The sequence below is a fragment of the Archocentrus centrarchus genome, chromosome 19, assembly GCF_007364275.1.
Source record: "Archocentrus centrarchus isolate MPI-CPG fArcCen1 chromosome 19, fArcCen1, whole genome shotgun sequence".
In the NCBI taxonomy this organism is placed as follows: Eukaryota; Metazoa; Chordata; class Actinopteri; order Cichliformes; family Cichlidae; genus Archocentrus; species Archocentrus centrarchus.
The window spans coordinates 6,094,321-6,114,517 of record NC_044364.1 but is presented as its reverse complement, the minus strand read 5'-3'; the positions used below and the strand labels follow the sequence as shown (position 1 = coordinate 6,114,517).

The 20,197-nt window shown below is 39.9% G+C and overlaps 1 protein-coding gene across 2 annotated transcripts; it reads left to right on the top strand.

The window, feature by feature from the left end:
- The first annotated feature begins 526 nt into the window (after positions 1-526).
- Positions 527-15,987, top strand: slc17a7b (solute carrier family 17 member 7b). Of its 2 annotated transcripts, none has more exons than XM_030754691.1 (14): positions 527-813; positions 939-1,096; positions 6,686-6,938; positions 7,745-7,863; positions 7,979-8,093; positions 8,220-8,307; positions 8,656-8,742; positions 10,697-10,833; positions 11,295-11,444; positions 12,084-12,216; positions 13,294-13,404; positions 13,529-13,656; positions 13,765-13,834; positions 14,009-15,987. In XM_030754691.1, the coding sequence occupies exons 2-14, from the start codon at positions 1,035-1,037 to the stop codon at positions 14,314-14,316; spliced, it is 1,761 nt and encodes a 586-aa protein (XP_030610551.1). In that variant the 5' UTR covers positions 527-813; positions 939-1,034; the 3' UTR covers positions 14,317-15,987. The 2 variants fall into 2 exon arrangements, with proteins under 2 accessions (XP_030610551.1, XP_030610552.1); XM_030754692.1 differs by having other exon boundaries at positions 528-813; positions 943-1,096.
- The last annotated feature ends 4,210 nt before the right edge of the window (positions 15,988-20,197 follow it).

Below are 20,197 nucleotides of genomic sequence, written 5' to 3'. Positions count from 1 at the left end.
TTGCAGCAGTACTGAAATGCAATATTTTTCTTTTATGCTCTGTTCTTTAAGGATGGGTTATCTATAGTATACAGTTACATTAAGCCTGGTTTTATGCCATCAGAGACATCTATATCTATATAAAATGTGCCAAAAGAACACATTTGTTATTGTACGAAGAAAGAAAGCGGCTCTAAAAATAATGGATTGCAGTAACCAATAACGCCATATAGCAGCCCTGCCCCTGCCGCTGTTGGTATGGTGCAGGACATGAAGAGATCAAGGTACAACGAAGACTCACCCCTTCGTGGGTGAAATTCTATTTATTGTCAGTACTTTTAGAAATGGATTTCTGGTCTTAAAAGCGAGAGGGAAAAAAAAACAAAACAAAACAAAAAAAACCGGTAGTCTAATCCACAATCAGTACAGTGTCCTGAGGTGAGTCTGCATGCCCGCCCCTTCTTACAAATACCCGGAAACCTCTTTTAATGTTCTTGGTGGGACAGTGTTTACACTAACTCTCCATTCAAGGCTTGTGCGCTCCAAGAATAGCCGCTGCTTGGATATTCGGTGCTTAAAACGAGGAAGGAAGTGTCGTATACCTTCCACTCACTACACACTTGGAGAGATTAGCGCACAGGCAGCAGTAATCTGTTTTCAGGACCACGGCCAGAGACAACGTTCGGCCATGAATCCTGTCGAAAGTTGCTCGCGGCTCTCTGTGAACCTTCACGGACACCAAACAGTGTGACGAAGTTTGTTTGGACATCAGGGTATCCGGAAAAGTGGGGCTGGATATGCATATTCGGTTGCTTTTATATAAAGGGAGTTGAAGTAGGTTCAGTCAAATCTCTGGACAGTCTGTCGCTGATTACAAATCTCGTTTCACGTCAAACCGTGAGTTAAGAAATCTGGTGACCAAACCAAATCGTTTTGTTTTGTTTTGTTTTAAATGTGAGTAAGAAACAAGAAGCGGGGGAGTAAAGGAGAAAGGCTGTGCGCTAGGTCGGGAGCGCGCAAAGACTGCACATTGGTCCGGTCCTGGAGACGTGAGGATGGAGATCCGGCCGGACAGGTTTAAGGCCGTGGCAGCCAAGACTCTCGGGAAAATATACGGGTATGTAAAATCTCCACAGGGAACAGAGCAGAAACATGTTGGGTGACCATTAATGTTAAAAATAAGGTTTGTCTTTGGTAGTTAAGCTGGGCACCTGAAAGGAAGTTCATCCTTATTGATGCTGAAACGTGGTCTGTTAGTCCATGACGATTTCTGTTGAGAAGATATGAAGAAAATAATGTCCAGAGGCCTGAATTACCTGAAAATATTTGTCTCCTTCTGAATCTGTCGCATCAAAAAGGTACGCACAATAACTGGCTTTATATGGCAGTGCAGGGTTATGTTAGCTGATAAAAGAATTTCTCTGAAACCTAAAATTAAACTTAAACACTCAGTTATAAGCAATGCTTATCATTCTTTGTTCCTGAAAGAAAAAAAAAGGGAAAAAAAACAGAATGAAGTTTCATTTTAGGCTCAAAATGTTCTCTCAGTGAAAGATGAAGCGCTGGATCGATAATTTGATCCATTTCTTCCAGCTTTTCTGCCGCGCTGCTACGTTGTCATATTACAGAAGCACTGACAGGTCTGTGTGGGAGTCTGTCAGGAATTTTATGAAAGAACAATCAAATGGTGTGTTTCATTTTCTTCCCAGTTTAGAAATTAGAAGATATTGATGACTTCCAGAGAGGAAGCGTGTGTTTAGTGTAAAGCAGGCCTAAAGAGGCCTGTCATCTCACACCTGCCATTAGTGGACAGTAACCTTAGGAAGACTAATTAACCATCACTGGGGGCCACAACAGTTAATAACTTGTTACATATGTTACAATACCAAAAAAAACAAACAAAAAAACAGACACTGTGTCATTTTACTGTGACTTTTTTTAAAAAACACTTTCATAGGCTGATGGCGCTAGTGGAACCAATTTTGTTCACGCTGTGTTATAAAAAATAAAAAAAAAAAAAGAAAGAAAAAGAAGAAAAAAATGTGGCACTCCTGATAAATAGTGCGTAAGTTAGTGAGGAACCTGGCCAGTTATAGCATGAAAGCTATCGTGGACTCCCCTTTCTTTCTCTCGGGATTTGATGCAGCGTCTAAACACTTAAATCCTCTCCATAAATAGCATCTCCCCGTCCAAGCTGTCGGCCCACGTAAATCCCTGCAGGGCGTACACCTTGGCCACTTCCCTCCCCTCATAAGTAGCCTGATAGCTTGTCATGATGTCCCCCCTCCTCCCGACAGCTGGGATTAGGCCACTCGACCTGCGGCAGAGAGCGCAGGTCATTTCACTGGAGTCCACTGCTCTCACGTGCTCCCTCCGGTACCTTTGCGTAAAAGGCGCACCGGCCTCGTTGACCGGTCCTACTCTCTGCACGCAAAAATAATCACAGTACATACGAATCGTAACTTACTAACGCCTGTTTTATTATAAAAGTCTCGGACTGTTGTGTCCCTCTCAAGCCTCTTCTCATTTTTATTAAACAAACAACAACAACAAAAAAACCCCGAGTGTGACAAATTAGCAGTCACGCGTTCGTCGGTGATCATAGGAGACAGCTGTCGCTTGTCTTTATTTTAAAGATCAGGTGATGGACTCAAGCACACTCTGAATCTCCTGTTTAGCTCAGATGTTATCCTCAAAACGTTTACCTGGAAAAATCTTCCCCCCACTAGTATTTCATAATTAACTCTCTAATAGTTCTGTCCAGAAGGACGGAACCATTATAACCGGCTAGTGAGCAGAGAGGTGATATGCTATCATTTTATGTTAGGAGACTGAGTTCAGTAAGGTTGTGTTAATTCCACGGAGAATTTTCAGCCTGTCATCTTTCTCTTATCTAATCAATTATTCCGAGCTGACCAAGCTGTTGACCTTGATGTATGAATTAAGAGATTAACCCGCGGACAGAACCAAGTAGAGTGATTTAGCAGAACGGGAAATATGAACTCAACCCCCCTGTATTATCAACATTCATTATTATGCTTGTTTCGTGCTGAGTTAAATTGCACCACAGCGATGATTCAACTCAGGCTTTTCCACATGCTGTAAGGGGAGAAACTGGGAGAAGGTCAGGTAGCTTGTTAGGATTACGGCGGATTTTCCTTAACTCAGGGTCAGTCATGAAAAGTCACTGCAACTGATACAGTATAAAATATAAGATACAGTCACCCTTTATAGTAAAGTACTTGACTTATAGTATAATTTACCAACATTTACCATATTTGCTCAAACTCCAGGGTGTAGTTTTGAGTATCTAAAACACTAACTGGTTCTTAAAATGTCAGCACAGCAGAGCAAAGAGGTTTCAAAGGAAAGAAGAAGCACATTTTAGTGCAAGTAGCTGAAAGTGGTGAGTCCTTTAGATTATTTTAGGAGACACAAATGATAATGTCAATATTTCTTGCATAATAAGTAACTCTGGGGCAAAGAAAGAAAAACTAAAAACCAAAATATTATCCTTTCTGGCTTCTTACATTGCAAGTCCGCATCATGTTGCAATGTGCTTCGTTTATTGTGTTTTCAGGTGGAGAGAGCATCTAAAGAAATGAACTTGGTGTGCCCTGTTTTTCAGAAGGGACAACTCTGAAACATGCTACAGCTTGTACTCCAAAATAATGTGTAATTACAATGTCAGAAGGTGAGGTTGGGGTACTACAGCCTCTACCCTTAACAATACTGTGTAATTACACTGGGATGATTTGATACCCTATAATGCAGCCAATACCATAAATACTACTGTGTAATTACAATGTAAGAAGGAGAAACATCATTGGTCATTTCCTCTGAAATACCCAGACATAGTAATTACATATTAAATACTTACAGTGTAACTTATAACTTTGCTTTAAAACTGCCAGTTGTTACTTGCTTATTCTACTGGAACTACAGTTAAAATAGCGTTAGGAATCCAAAACAATACCCTAAATACAGAAAAATTAAATAAATGGTAAATGTTGAGAAATGACATCATAAGTCATGGACTGTATTGTGAAGTGCGACCAAAAACACTGCACATATGGACACCAGGGAAATAAACTGGTGTAAAAGAGGACAGGAATGCTGTGAATTGTGTGAGGCTGTGCGTGAATCAGGGGAGATGACGGTAAGAAGGAGGGTTAAAGATGAAAAGGAGACAGGAAGAAAGAAGAGAGAGGGCGGCCCAGACAAAAATAGTCCAAGAGAGCCAGAGGTATTAATAATTTAACACTGAAAATCATTAATACTTGATCAGTGTTGGAGATTGTTGGAAGCCCTGCTTACAGTTACCAACAAAGTGTCTTTTATAATGGCATAGCTGTTTACAGTCTTGTTGGTGTTTTGTTTGAATGTCCTGGACAGATTTATTGGCAAAAACACAAATTTCGTTGCTGCACTTTTCTGGTAATAGCCATTGTTATTTTAAAGCCCCAGCAAGAAGTATATTCTATCAAACTACGCAGTTGAACAGAGTGATAAACTACATATGAATGTTTTTGCCACGAGTTAAAGATACTCTAAATGTTATTGAATATCACAAGTATGATGCACATATTTACTCACAACAAAAAAAGAAAGAGAAATCTGGGGGGGGGGGGGGGGGGGGGGGGTTTGACCTTGTGTGTCTTTGTCACATGTCCCAATCTCTTCTGTGATTTCCCGTCTTTCTCAACTTTCAGTCACCTTAAACAAAAATACACACAAATCTTGGAATAAAAATGACAGCATCAAAGTGATACAAAAAAAAAAATCACTGAACTACATTCAGTGTTTTGATTCATATGTGGACATTTTCATCAGCTGCACTCATTATTTCTTATTTATATTTTTCCCCTGCGAGCGTCATGCTTTCTGTTTGGACTCAAGTGTCTCCCACAGCCCACCAGTTTCCTGTCAAAATGTTAAAATTATCACACTGCTTTGGTTAGGAACAGTATGAGGATGCAGAACAGCTTCACTCTGATCATATTTACTGCAGTGGTGTAGAAAACAGTGTATTACGTTTTTGAAATTTCATGGCTGATTCCCTTCAATATAAGCTGCTCACATGTATAAAACCAGAAGGTGAGTTACATTTTAGCTCACCCGGCTCAAGATCCATCACAATTCACAGGTTACCGCCCGTAAAAATGGCAAACACGATCCCGGCATTGTTCTTGAGCACAATTTGGGTGAAGACCCATCAGGTGATCGTTGTGTTTAAGTTTCACTAAAATCTGAGCAGCACTCTAAGAGGAGTGGCACCTTGTGAATTGTGGACGGCTGAACAGATGACAGACGTGTCATCGTCATCGTGGAATGAGCTCATCGGTCCTTCAGCTGGATGAGCTAAAAACTGATCTGTCACTTCCTGCTTGTCCACCTCTGACTGGAAGCAGCACTTTAATGACACCAAACAATAAACAGGAGCTGCTCTCATTAGCTCCTAAATGCATCGACTCCACGAGGTTAAGCAGTTGTTTTTTGTTTGTTTTTATACTTTTTTTAATGCATTTTATTGATACTTACATTATACCTTTACATATAATCATATGATGAAAATTCCCATACAGTATCATTACCCGCTCTAAACTCTTCCTGCCCATGATTACTGCTCACAGTGGAGACTATGGATAATTTAAAACTAGGAAGAGTCAGCTCCAAATGCTAATCTGATTCATTTCATCTCCCTCTGTCCTGTGCAAGCTGTCAAATAAAATAGGCCCACGATCTCCACTCCACTTTACTCGGTTGTCTTTTGGCTAAAAGCTGCAGGGTTGAGTTTACAGATGTATACTCATACTCAGTGCATCTCTCAACAGTTTGTTCATGAATTTCATTACCAAATGAATTGATTAATTTTACACTTAAATGTGCACGACAAATAAAGTGGTAATCTCAGCAGGACCCGCAGTGGTCTAATCTGAGAACTCAGCTTTTCACATGTCATGTTTAATAAATGACCGCTGCATTTAGATGCATATTTAATGTTTGTTGGAGGCTGACAGACATCGTGGTCTCTAAGGGTTTCAGAGTAAGAGTAGCTCGCTTTACGTCCTTTTCCTTTATGTTGGCCAGTTTGAGGATGCAATGGAAAAATCCTCATTGTGTTAACTTTACATAATAAGGTTTTTCAGCAAACCCCAGCAGTGGGATGCTAATGGACATTTGTGCTGACTGACTTCTTTTTCTTTAAGGTGCTTAAGTTAGCAGTCAAACAGACACCCAGGAGGATTGTCTGAACATCTAAACCTATTCACTTTTAACAGGCCAAGTTGTCAGTCAACAAGCTTTTCAGAAGAGGATCTGCTTTCACTGTGGCAGCGAGAGTTTGGAAAACCTCAGGCTCACTGTGATTCCTCTGAAAGAAAATCAATACTATACATAAACCTTTCAGGCTTCAATAACTGTTGAACTTTGAGTTATTTCCTGCCACTTATGAAGTGCTGATTACCTTAAATAAATCAGCACACTCTACTATCTGCTAGTAGAAGGCTTTCTAAAATATCTGATTTGCATTCAAGAGTGTTTTGGTGTGTGTTGTCAAGGTTATATCTTTGGCAAGCTACATTAAAACAGATGAGAAATGCAAATATTTTGCCTTTATTAAAAATGTAGCCATTAAAATAACACAGTCTACAAACCACCTCTTCAAAGACAATCTGTTTTTTGTTTTTTTATCTCTTCCTCATAGAGCTATTGAGAAGAAACAGGAAAATGGCGAGACGATTGAGCTGTCGGCGGAGGGCCGGCCAGAGCTGGTGCAGGAGAAGGAGATGCCTGTGGTGGACTGCACATGCTTCGGTCTGCCCAGGCGCTACATCATTGCAATCCTCTCCGGCATTGGTTTCTGCATCTCCTTCGGTATCCGGTGTAACTTGGGAGTGGCTATCGTCAGCATGGTCAACAGCCACACCATCTACAGAGACAACAAGGAGGTCATAGTGGTAAGTGACAGCAGATGTCTGTAAAAAAGTATGTGGACATGTTTTTTTTTTTTTGTCCAAATTTCACTTTAATAAAGCTGAAATAGCAGTGCTTTTTCTATGAACATGATTTTTATCTGAGTTATCCCCTGAAGACAACATCTCCCATGATTCCAAGCTACTTTTCTTTATCAAACCATAATTTTTGTTTATATCTTTTTACCTGTAGCAGCAAAAAATCACATACTCTTCTTTTAATAGTCACAACATATTAACTTGTCATAAAAGGAACAATAAGAATAAACAATACAGGCATCCTGAAACTGACCCACCAAATCAAACGCAGTTATTCTGAAACTTCCCGAAAAGCCAACATGCTGGCTGTGAGAAAGATTTATTGCAATTAACTTGAAAAAAAAAAAAGAAAGAAAGAAAAAACAGCAGCAAAATGTGATGTTTTAGGTGACAGTGTTCTTCCAACTTTGTGCAAGATAGAAAAAGGTACTTTTTATTTTAAGTAACTTTTTTTGGTCAAAAATTTCTTACAAATTTTGGTGGTGAAACCTGAAATTTGTGGGTCACACAAATTGCCTCAGCAGAGTAAATCTTTAGATATAGTTAAGAGAGCTGGCAGAATACTTATAATTGTTCAATAGGTGTCAGTAGTGGACCACATTATTTTTATGGTTCCTTGGGCTCTAATGTCCAGTTTTAGATGAGGTATGCTATGTTAAACACAGTCTTGCTTTTGTGAACTGAAAGAATAACTCGAATGCACGTGCACAGTCATAATTTTGAGTTACCTGTCTTACCATGTGTCCCAACAGAAAGCACAGTTTGACTGGGAGCCAGAAACAGTGGGAATGATCCATGGTTCGTTCTTCTGGGGGTACATTGTAACCCAAATCCCAGGAGGTTTCATCTGTCAAAAGTTTGCAGCAAACAGGTCTGTTAACCTGCTGCAGTGTGTCTCGTATGCAAGGAATGATTGACTTTTGTCACACGGCGTGTTCAGTATGGTAATTTCCTCTCTGTGTCTTACTGCTTCTTTTCTTTTTCAGAGTGTTCGGCTTTGCTATAGTGGCCACGTCGTTCCTGAACATGCTCATTCCTACAGCAGCGCGCATACACTTTGGCTGCGTTATCATTGTCAGGATCTGTCAAGGACTTGTGGAGGTGCTTCATTGTCCTCTGAAATAGAATTGACACTGAGTCAGATTTCTGTTTACATACTACATTTATACATTTAAGACTCTATTTTATAGTAATGCAAATTCCTGCCTTTAACTCTCATTCCCACAGGGTGTTTCATACCCAGCCTGTCATGGAATTTGGGCAAAATGGGCACCACCACTGGAAAGAAGTCGCCTGGCCACAACAGCCTTTTGTGGTGAGTGCACGATCAGGGCCCCTCTGCAGCTCTCTCTACAAACAGCAGGTTCTATTAAAATAGATTAATTTTTCAATAATTAGAGCTCAACCTAATAATGATGAGTGGATCAGCAGGTCAAAAGGGAGGAGTTGCTGCTTTCTTGACACATATGGCAATAATCAAAACAAGTTCATGTTTTGTTTTGGGGTAATTCTTTTATTTCTTTATCTTAAATCTCACTGTCTAACTCACTGCATTTTATGGACCAAGCAAATAAAGGGCAACATGGGTGGTAGATTAAGATTAAAAATATTGAAAAAATCTATAAAAGACATGAAAATTAAACCAATATTTTGCTTATTTTAGGTTCTTATGCTGGTGCTGTGATTGCCATGCCATTAGCTGGAATCCTAGTCCAGTACTCGGGATGGTCGTCTGTCTTCTACGTTTATGGTAAGACAGCTTTGGCTACTAGGCCTTATTTCAAACCATCACATTAAATTTAGACTCAGTGTGCATGTCAGGCGTTAACTGTTTCCATGACGAAACTGACAGCAGAGTTTTACATGAAGATGCTAATACATCAGGCACAACCATCACACAGCGGAGCCTGACTCATTATGAAACTGCAAGAAAAGGAAAACCACAACAGACCAGTGCATAAAATACCAGAAGTCATGGTAAAAAGGTTTTACATGTCAAGACATGCAGCACTGTGCAAAAATCTTGAGCCACCTCTCACTTCTTTATATTTTGCTGGGCTGCAGCAATTTATTGATGCATGTAAACATATGTGGAAATATGGTATATAAGGTTAAAACAGAGTTTGTACAATTCTAACAAGCCTGAAAGTCAATATTTGGTGTGACCACGTTCATTCGTCAACACAGCCTGAACTCTCATGGGCAAGTCTTTTTTTTTTTTTTAAGACCTGCCACTTCTTCTTTTGACCTCCACTTGTCCAGTTTCTTTTAAGGACACACTGCACAGCAAGCTCAGCATATCTCAAGTATCTTATATGCTCACATTGTCAGCTAATGGCTCTTTGGAAATCACCTTTTTAGTGTAAAAAATGTCATTTTATGCCCATCAAACTGTGTTATTTTTCACAGATTCAAGTAAAGTTAAGCTGTCTGTTATGTGCAGACACACCCCTGGTTCTTGCCTTGAAGTAGGTGGCTTTTCATGCTTGAATGATTCAAAGGTCAGCGTTAAGTGGTTTAACAAACAAACATTCCTCTGAAAATGGTCAGTTACAAGGACTGAAAATGAGTGAAAAAGCAGCCAATGTCCAAAGAAAACTTTCAAAGCTCAGAAAGCCTGGAAAACTATGGTTCCATTTTTAACAATGACAGGAAAGTCTGGCTGCTTGGAAGAAAAATATAAAGTAACGAGGGGTGGATCAAGACTTTTGCACAATGCTGTAATTTTTAAAAAATGATCTAGTCCTTAATAGTTTCTAAAATTAGGTAATACAACCTGAGATGAACAGCAACACATGACATTTTATTCTGTGTCATGATTTATTTTACAAAAATGAAGCCAAAATGTAGATGCAGTGCATGAAACACTGAGTACACCCCACGATTCAGCAGCTCACAGAACCACCTTTAGCAGTGATAACTTGAGGTATTGATTTTCTTTGTGACTTCACCAGTCTTGACATTGTTGTGAAAAAAACTTTGGCCCGCTCTTCTTAACAATGTTGCTTCAGTTCATTGAGGTTTGCAGGCATCTATTTATACACAGCTCTCTGGTCCCACCACAGCATTTCAGCTAGGTTGGGTGCTGGACTTTGACTGAGTCATTGCAGCACTTTGATTCTTTTCTTTTTCAGCCGTTCTGTTATAGATTTGCTGCTGTGCTTGGGATCATTGTCCTGTTGCATGACCCAATTTCAGCCAAGCTTTAGCTGCTGGACAGATGGCCTCACATTTGACTCCAGAATATTTTAATATAAAGAAGACTTCCTGGTTGACTGCAAGCTGTCCAAAAATAGGCCAAATCATCACCCCACCCACCACTGTGCTTGACAGTTGTTATGAGGTGTCTGTGCTTCGGTATCCGCCAAACATGGTGCTGTGCTTTATGGCAAAGCATCTTCACTTTGTCCTCATCTTTGCATCTTTGTAGCTCTTGGATTTATTTATTTATTTTTGCAGTGTCCCTGAGCATTGCACCTTGGTTTGACCTTGGAGTAAATTTGCTGGGACAGCCACTCCTGACAAGTTGTTGACTGTCCCAAATATTCTCCCTTTGTGAATAAACGTTCTCACTGTAGAATGACAGACTTCTAATTGTTTGGACATGACCTCATAACCATGCCCGGGTTGTTTGGTATTTTTAACTGGCACCTTGTTCTTTTTTTAATTTCCTCTGTTTTCCATCCTTCCTCTTCCCTCCCCAGGAAGTTTTGGTGTTATGTGGTATTGCTTTTGGATCCTGGTGTCATATGAAAGTCCAGCAGCCCACCCCACAATCACCGAGGAGGAGAGGAAATACATTGAGGAAAGCATCGGCGAGACGGCACAACATACAGTGACTGTCAGTACAGCATAATTCAAACACTGTGTTCACATTGCATTAGCTGCCGCTGACACTGATGCCGTGACCTGGTCTATAATTTACACTTCTTTCAAGTGCATGTGACTCATTTGCAGGATCGCTATGCTGCCATTTTTTTTTCTTTTTAAAAAAAAACCCTTAAAAATAGAGATGAGTTTATATGCAGATTCAAACTGAGAGCACAGAGATGGTAAACAAGCAAACACTGAGTCAGAAACACAATTGTTAGTCGGTCACAGTGACCAATTCAGAAACTCCTTATCAGCAGTCATTTCTCTACTTGCATTCAAGCAAAACTAAGTTCCACACACACACCCCACTCTACTGTAGTTTCTGATGCTAGTTTATTTCACAGGAAAACATCAGTAAATTCACTGGTTATATATCAGAGAATTTCATTACAAAATCTCTAAAATTATTACCATATTTTTCTCTTGCAGAAATTCAATACACCATGGAGGGCCTTCTTTACCTCCATGCCGGTGTATGCCATCATTGTAGCTAACTTCTGTAGAAGCTGGACTTTCTACTTACTCCTCATCAGCCAGCCTGCTTACTTTGAAGAGGTCTTTGGATTTGAGATTAGCAAGGTAACAAACGCCAAACATGAGGAATTTATCGTGTGCAGTAAACAAGCAAAAACTTTAAAACCGTCTCAGCAACTCAATTAATTAACCAATTGCTTTTGGTGGAGTGGCTTGCCACTGCAGTGGTAACCTCGAATGCACTTATTTGCACCGTTGTGGTTTGTACCTTATGGAGACCAGTCATGAACCACTGTACCTTAATGTAATGGTGCAAAAATCTAACTTTTAAAGAAAGCACAAAGTTGGGTTCAGGTTATCTATTAATTTATGGTATATATTTTTGATCATTATTAGTTCAAACTAGGCATTTTTGTAATGCTTTTCTAGTCTTACCGTAAAATTAAGATTTTTCTCCCAAGATTGCACTTTAAAATCTAGAAGAAACTGTATAAACATGTACGCATAGTTAGCTTGAGGTCCTGTAATTATCCCTAGAAGATACAATTCTCTATAGGCAGACTGTAACTGCATCGACAGACCTGTTGCCACAGAGGGGTGAACAGTCCAGAGTCCAGAAGTGGACTTTTTCAGTCCTTGTGTTTCTTGGAGTGAATGTGCAATAACAGGACGGAGATTCAACATTTTGTCAAACTTCATTGGATGTTTTTCACCTGTTTAAACTTCTTTCTTGATCTCATCTAGGTGGGCATACTGTCTGCTCTTCCTCATCTGGTTATGACCATCATTGTCCCCATTGGTGGACAGATTGCTGACTTTTTGCGATCTAACCACATCATGACCACCACCAATGTCAGGAAACTAATGAACTGTGGAGGTAAGAAAGGACCAAATAAAGGAGAGGCAATATAAACACTTGCACGAATGAAACTGAGCACATGTGACATAAATGAAAGAGCTGCCAGTAAATCTATGTGGCACTGGTCAGATCCCACTAAAGGACATCTGAGGGCATGCTCGTGGACACTGATTCTGACAGTTCTGAAACATGCAGAAGAGCAGCCAGCCAGGGGTCTTTTTGTGGGGCTCTCCTGTTCCTCCCCACACAGAGGGACAGATACTGGCCCTGTTGCTGGAATAACGTCCTTCTATAACCCTTGTCAGCACTCCTCGTGCAAAGGCCCATCTCCTCATATCTACCAAAGTCTTGAGGCTGTGCTGGGAGACACAGCAAACCTTCTTGCAATGGTTCATATGGATGTGTCATTCTGAAGGAAATGGACTACCTGTGCAACCTGAAAAGGGTTGCAGGTAACATCTCATGCTGCCAGTAGTAATGAGGAGTCCAACAATAGAGAAAAATCAGTCAGAAGGGATGCAGAGGGAGCTAAAGTGTGTGGTCAATACCTGTAAAACCTTTCCCTTTATGGGAGCTGTCTGGTTGTTGTCTCTCCAGTGCACCTGCTGTCACTTTAATATGCTCCAAAGTATCTGAAATAGTTTGTGCTTCCTAAGTGGACAGACTGATATCGCTGAAGTTTAATTGACTTACATATATACGGTCCTTTACTTTTGAGAGGTTAAACTGGCACATGTGATAACTCTTAAGTGAGTCAAGCATCCCTGGGGAAGAAAAAAAAGCACAGTAACTCTGTGGCTAATTATGCCGTTAAAAACACAAACTATGGTGAATAGATGTTTGTCACATAAGCCAAATGATGACTCACCAGAAAACAGAAGCCCTGCCACTGCTGCTATTTTTACATTGTAGAGAGAAACTGACACCAACGTGAAATGCAGAAGCTTGCAGTGCAAGTATCACTTAGTACTTGACAAGACTGCCCAAACACATTCAAGTTTATGAAAGCTGTAAACAAAAGGCACTTAAATAAACATTTTGCAATGTAATATGCTAAACTCTTTATGTCTCTGTTGTTTTGCTTGCCTGCATCAGGGTTTGGGATGGAGGCTACCCTGCTGCTGGTAGTTGGTTTTTCACACACAAAAAGCATTGCCATTACATTCCTGGTCCTGGCTGTGGGTTTCTCCGGTTTCGCCATTTCAGGTGAAATACAAAGTCTTCCTTTAAAGATTTTGGTCATAAATAGTAATAGATTTTGAAAGTTTAGTGGCTTTATAATTATGTTTTTATCACTAAGATGATAATGATATTCATTGTTCCTTAAAAGGTTTTAATGTCAATCACCTGGACATTGCACCGCGGTATGCCAGTATCCTCATGGGTATCTCCAACGGTGTAGGCACCTTGTCTGGCATGGTTTGCCCACTTATAGTTGGTACCATGACAAAGCACAAGGTGAGAACTGTTTCTGAATCTGTTTCTCATGCTGTTGAATGTTTGTAGGTGTCATCAACACTTTCACGTGTTTTTCTGATGTGTTTTTCTGGCTTTTTTTTCTGATAGACGCGAGAAGAGTGGCAGGGTGTGTTTCTCATTGCATCAATTGTTCATTATGGAGGTGTCATATTCTATGGTATGCATATTGGTCTTTCTTCTGCTTCACCAGGCCAATCACAAAAATTGTGAATAATGAAAATTTTGCAACATTTTCTGTAGGCTTGTCAGCTTTCAGTGTTTATTTCAGTGTCTAATTCTGTAACTGATTCGTGTCATTTGTTGCCTTACTGAGTTTGTGTATCTGCTGCAGGCATTTTTGCATCTGGAGAGAAACAACCCTGGGCAGAGCCAGAGCAGACGAGCGACGAGAAATGCGGGATCCTGGATGAGGACGAGCTTGCGCACGAGACGGAGGAACTGTATCGTACAAGTGGCGGAGCGGGTTATGGAGCCACAAACCAGGGATCAGATCCCAATGGAGGGGGAGGCGTGGCTGGGGGAGGAGGAGGCTGGGTGTCAGATTGGGACAAAACCGAGGAGTATGTCCAACCAGCCGGAACCAATAATTATCTTTATGGAGGAGAGGGTGACCGAGAGTTGACAAAACCGGCAGTTTGAGGTGGAAACAATTTATCAACAATGTGGAATTAAAAACTTTGGAGTGTGGACAATTTTTCAGCAGGTCTGACTATTTTATCATAAATTAACTGATTCCACAGAGACTGCACAGTAGAAGTGAAGACAGTAGTAAATGTAAGACGTGTGTTTGTGCATGATTGCAGTCATTATAGCCCGTGTGGCAGAATGGTTTAGGAATCATCAGCCGTTCTTCAGTGTTTGCTGGAGGACGGCTTCAGGCCTGGCGTGGCTTTCTTTGATGTTTGTTCATTGTAATTGTAGAAACTGGACTGACATCACTCGGATTTCATTTGTATGCCTCTTGTTTATGTTTTAATCATTCATGATTACACATTTTTAGGCGCACAATGATCACACTAGATTCTTAAATTAGATTTAATAACAATTTTTAAAGGGGTGGCCAGGTCAAGAGAGAAACAAACTGCTTTTTTTTCCAGATCATTTGCTTATGCAGCAAATGATAACTTTACTATGTAAAAATAAACCACAATAACCCATTTGTTGTTGTTTTTTTTTTAACTTAACCCTTATAGGATTAAAAAAAAAAACAGCTGTAACAGCTGCTAAAGTTATCCTTTTTGAAATGTTGCTCAGTCATGTTGTTAAAATACACTCGTGTGAGAACAAGTGACTGCAAAAAAGTTTTGCTGTAGCTATAGCAGCTTCTGGATGTAATTTCCTCATGAGTATATGCTTGGCCATAGCCACCCATGGCCACCCCTTGGCTTTGCCCCTGGCCACAACAGAGTATGCAACTCCACTGAAGCTAAAACCAGAAGGTTTTAATGCAATGTTGTTCATTATTGTCCTTAACCTGCACATTTTAGAAAAAAAAAACACGTGCCAATACAACAAAATATTTTGTTCTGTAGTATTGGTGTATTCATCCACTGAGAAAGTAACTGAACACCTGCAAATAACACCACGACCAGCTTTCTGTGACGTCTAAGCAGCCATTTTTAGATGCAATTTTTAAACACTGTATGTAGTGGAATACTAACCTACATTCATATACTTCATATAGGTCTAGAATAAATGTCCTTTTTAAATGGGTTTCTTCAGTATGAGACAGTTTTACTGTTTCCATCTGGCCCATTTTGTCAAAAAAAACTTCAGAAGTTTGTTTTGTATGATTTATAGCTAATACATCCTTTTATTGGTATTATTGTAGTATGGCTACAGTTAAAAGCTGGCATCAGAAGAAGCAGTTTGAGGTCTTCACAGAACTTCTCTACCCTCTGCTGCAGTGGCAAAGCACAAACAGCGCTGAGCTCAGGCTGTGGTGCGGTTCTCTATCACTCTCATTTAAAGGTGCACCTTAATGCGCCCCTGCTTGCATTTATATATGTTTAAAAATCATTACAATATCAATTACGACTAAGGCCATTTAATAAAAAGGCTGGAAAATCTATAAAAACGCATTTTTCTGTACAGTTTATTTTTGTTAGTAAATGTGGTAATGTATCCAGTAACGGGACAGTACTGTTTCACTGAGTGAAGTTTACTGATAGACTTAATATTAAATGTTAGGATTTTTACTGTTTCTGTCATTTTTCATTCATTTATTGTTAAATGTTCTGTTAACTAAACTGTACAAACATGTTGAAAAATAGTGTATAATAAAACTTATAGGTGATAGTTCCCACAGCAGTCACACATCTATATATCGGGCAGTTTATGCTTAAGCATTGCTTTCATTTTCATATTGTAACCTTTCATATTAGACGATGCAGCAATGCAAAGTTTGTCTTGCTGTAAGGAGATGATTACAGCTGAATTTTTTTTTTTTTTTAATTACAGCATCTGTTTTGTTCAAGTCAGCTCTCCTCTGTTTCATGCATGACTCAGGCGCTAATAATGTAGGCCTTAAACCCTCCTGATTCCTTGGTTTCATGTTACCCCTAATGCTGCACTCCTTTCCAGACAGAATATTGATCACTGAGCTGAACTGTAAGCAGCATGGAAAGGAAGTGGAAAAATAGGTTTTGACGACACATCCGGTAAGAAGCAGGATTCACCCTCACTGTGCTGCCCTGGTCTCTGAAATCATGGTTATTATCCTGCATCCATTTGCCATGGAGCATAGTAACACAGTAATGCAGCACTACAGTAGATTGTTCATCCCATTGCATGCAAATATGAAAGATATGCAAAGGACTAGCAGAGAAAGGACCTCTGAGAGCCTGAAGACCTGTGCAAGTACTGGTGGGATATAGAAAATATAAGAGTAATGGGTCAACATCAGCTTTGTATTGCAATAAAATGCCTTGTATGTGTGTAACCATTACTGGAATTACAATAGACTTCCCCTTATGCATGCAGCAATACATTCTAAGTTTACCAGCTTCTAAAATTATTTAAAATAAAGTCTGGGTTTCCTCCCACAGTCCAAAGACATGCAGTTACTGGGGTTAGGTTAACTGGTGGTTTTAAAGTGCCCATAGGTGTGAATGTGATTGTGAATGGTTGTCTGTCTCTTTGTGTTAACCCTGCGACAAGCTGGCGACCTGTACGGGGTTTACTCTGCCTCTCACCCTATGACAGCACCCTATGCCAAACATCGTCTCTCTGGTCTTGTCTGTCCAAAGGTCATGGTCTCTTTTTAGAGAGAAGAAACTGTCTCTCTGCAACCCTTCAAAACAAGCCATACTTGCTCAGTCTTTTCCTAATTGTGCTGTCATAAACTTTAACATTTAACATGCTAACTGAAACTTCCAGAATCTGAGATGTAGCTCAGTAGTTTTTTGTTATTTCTGAATATTACACGGCCTGACATTGGGGGGAATTTGCTGTGACATCCACTTTTGAGAAGATTGGTGGCTGTCTCGAGCATTTTTAACTTGTGAATAATCTTTCTCACTGTAGAGTGATGGACTTAGCTCAAATTTTGTTAAATAAATAACGGCACAATGTAATATGTCGTGTGGTTGTTCATCTGAACTTGTATTTAAATAATTTTGCTGATAAGAACCAGATTATTTTTATTATGTCCTGATATGTAAGAAGTGAAAGACGAAGTGCTTCCTTTTTCACTGCAGTATGTTATGTATTATACAATAAGGAGTCTTATAAATACAAAATATTAACAGTGTAAGAAATAGCCTAAAATATTTGGGGAAAAAAGCATTTTAATTCAAAATGGGGACTAATGATAGTGAAAGGTGCCATCAGTTAAACTATCTGTAAGTTGTGCCTAAGCACCATTACACTCATATTAGCCCAGAGGCATTTATGCTGTGCAGCACAGTGGTGCAAAGGTTAGCACTGTCACCCTCTACAACCCCTTAAGAAATTGATGGACAGACAAAAAAAATATTAAAGGAATGCTTTTTAATCAGAATATAACATCAATTAAACTTAAGTCAATTCAACTTCTGGGATATTGATCTGGTCAATTAAGTAGCAGAGGAGGTCATTAATCAGTTTCAGCTGCTTTGGTGTTAATGAAATTAACAGCAGGTGGACTAGAGGGGCAACAATGAGACAACCACCAAAACAGGGATGGTTTTACAGGTGGAAGCCACTGATATTTTTTCTTTCCACATCTTTTCTGACTGTTTTTTCACTAGTTTTGAATTTAGCTAGCGACGGTGTCCCTGCTGGCTAGCAATGCTTAAGCGTTGCTTTCATATGAGTAGTATGAGGTGATACCTGGACCTTACAGAGGTTGCACAAGTAGTCCGACTCCTCCAGAATGGCACATCAATATGTGCCATTGAAAGAAGGTTCGCTGTGTCTCACAGTCTCAAGAGCATGGAGGAGATTTCAGGAGACAGGCAGTTGCTCTAGGAGAGCTGCACAGGGTCACAGAAGGTCCTTAACCCATCAGCAGGATCGGTATCTGTTCCTTTGAGGAACAGGATGAGGGCTGCCAGAGCCCTATAAAATTACCAGCAGCAGCCCACTGGAGTGAATGTCTCTGACCAAACAATCAGAAACCAACTTCACGAGGGAGGCCTGAGGGCCCGACATCCTGTAGTGGGCCCTGTGCTCACTGCCCGGTACCGTGGAGCCAAACTGGCATTTGCCATAGAATACTAGAATTTGCTAGACTGCCACTGGTGCCTGTGCTTTTCATTGATGAGAGCAGGTTCACCCTGAGCACATGTGACACATGTGAAAGGGTCTGCCGGATGGAACATTGTTCGGGATGACCGATTTGGTGGTGGGTATGGCCTGGGGAGGAATGCACAGGCCTCTACAGGCTAGGCAACGGCACCCTGACTACCATTAAGTATCAGGATGAAATCCTTGGATCCATCGTCTGACCCTATCCTGGTGCAACAACAATGCCAAGAGCGTGCAGGCAGTTCCTGGAGGTGATACCACTGACTAGCCCCCACACTTGCCTGACCTAAATCCAACAGGGATTTGTCCCAACTGGGACATTGTGTTTTGGTCCATCTGATGCTGCCAGGTTACACCTCAGACTGTCCAGGAGCTCAGTGATGCCCTGGTGCAGATCTGGGAGATCTCCCAGGAAATCATTTCACCTTCTCATTCGAACCATTCCCAGATATTGTCAGGCTTGCATACAGGCGCGTGTGGGCCATACAAACTACTGAGTACCATTTTGAGTTGCTGTAATGAATGGCCTGCTGTATCATTTTTCTCTTTGATTTTTGGAGTGTCTTTGAATTCAACCCTCTGTAGGTTGATAATTTTAACATCCATCAAACAATGTGGCAGCCTTTGGTTCCTAACACATCACCCAGTCCATATCAGAATAGATATCTATGCCTTTATTTAAACCAACAGTAAAGATACAGGCAGGAAACTTTGTAAGAGAGATGGCGTATGATTGAGTGGTAACCTCTGGTACCACAAACTGCAGTTCCTCTCTTTTGACTTGAGCCCAGCAAATACGAAAATAGCATGTTTATCAGTAGAGAAATGAAAAGAAGATCCTTTTACTCTGATGTAAATAATCCTGTCACCTTTTTTGTGGTTTTCCAAGCACAATATTTTTTTTGTGTGGTCTTAAGATACATTTCCTTGTTTTTATTATACACTCTCAGAACAAAGTCTTAAAATTGTTCTCATTTTGTTATCTTTAAACTAATTTCCTTTTCCATTTGAAGACACAGATAAAAGAGTTGCAGCTGAAAAAGACTGAAAACACTGATTAACTGTTCAGCTGAAAAGCTACAACAGCTGTACCTTGAAGATATCAGACGTGTGTATGAAGAAGGAAACGGAAAGTATACCTACCACTGAAACGCAACCACCAAAACAACATGACTTTGTAAGGTTGGAAATGTTAGGTTAATGCATAAGGATATTTTGTATAGCGTGCCTTTATTTTAAATCCCTTTATTATGTGAATAGGAGCCTAAAGGGACTCCAGTCGGCTGTCACTTTGTTATTCCACACCAAGGCAGAGTCAGCGAGGAAGTAAAAAGGGGTTGGTCCTTTTTTTTTTAACTTTTATTTCATAAACTGGTGAATATTACTCGTTTAATTTGAACTGTGTTACTCAACACAGGAGACACTGCAGGACAGAAACCCACAGCAAATAAAACAACACAAAACATCTTTGTATGTTTATATAATAATATAATTTCAGGCCTTTATTGTGTAGACGTGTGTCGGGTACAGTCTTTTAACACAGGAAATTTTAAAAATCACACATACATATATATATACAAAAAAAAACCCACATGAAAACAAAATTGCAAAATGTCCAGTAAAAGCAAAACTTTTAACTTTTTAAATGACAAAAGAAGGACACTGCTGGGATTTTTAGAAGATTTTAAGAAAAGGTGCTTAATTTTTAAGACTTTAATCTGATGCCACAACATCAGATTAGAGTCTTAGGGCACAGAGCATTATTTTAGATTCAGGATTTTTAAAAATATAT

Coding starts and splice junctions, on each gene's coding strand:
- slc17a7b (XM_030754691.1), top strand. CDS start 1,035: ATGGAGATCCGGCCGGACAGGTTTAAGGCCGTGGCAGCCAAGACTCTC. Junction 8,094..8,219: donor TCTGTCAAGGACTTGTGGAG/GTGCTTCATTGT, acceptor TCATTCCCACAG/GGTGTTTCATACCCAGCCTG. Junction 12,217..13,293: donor GAAACTAATGAACTGTGGAG/GTAAGAAAGGAC, acceptor TGCCTGCATCAG/GGTTTGGGATGGAGGCTACC.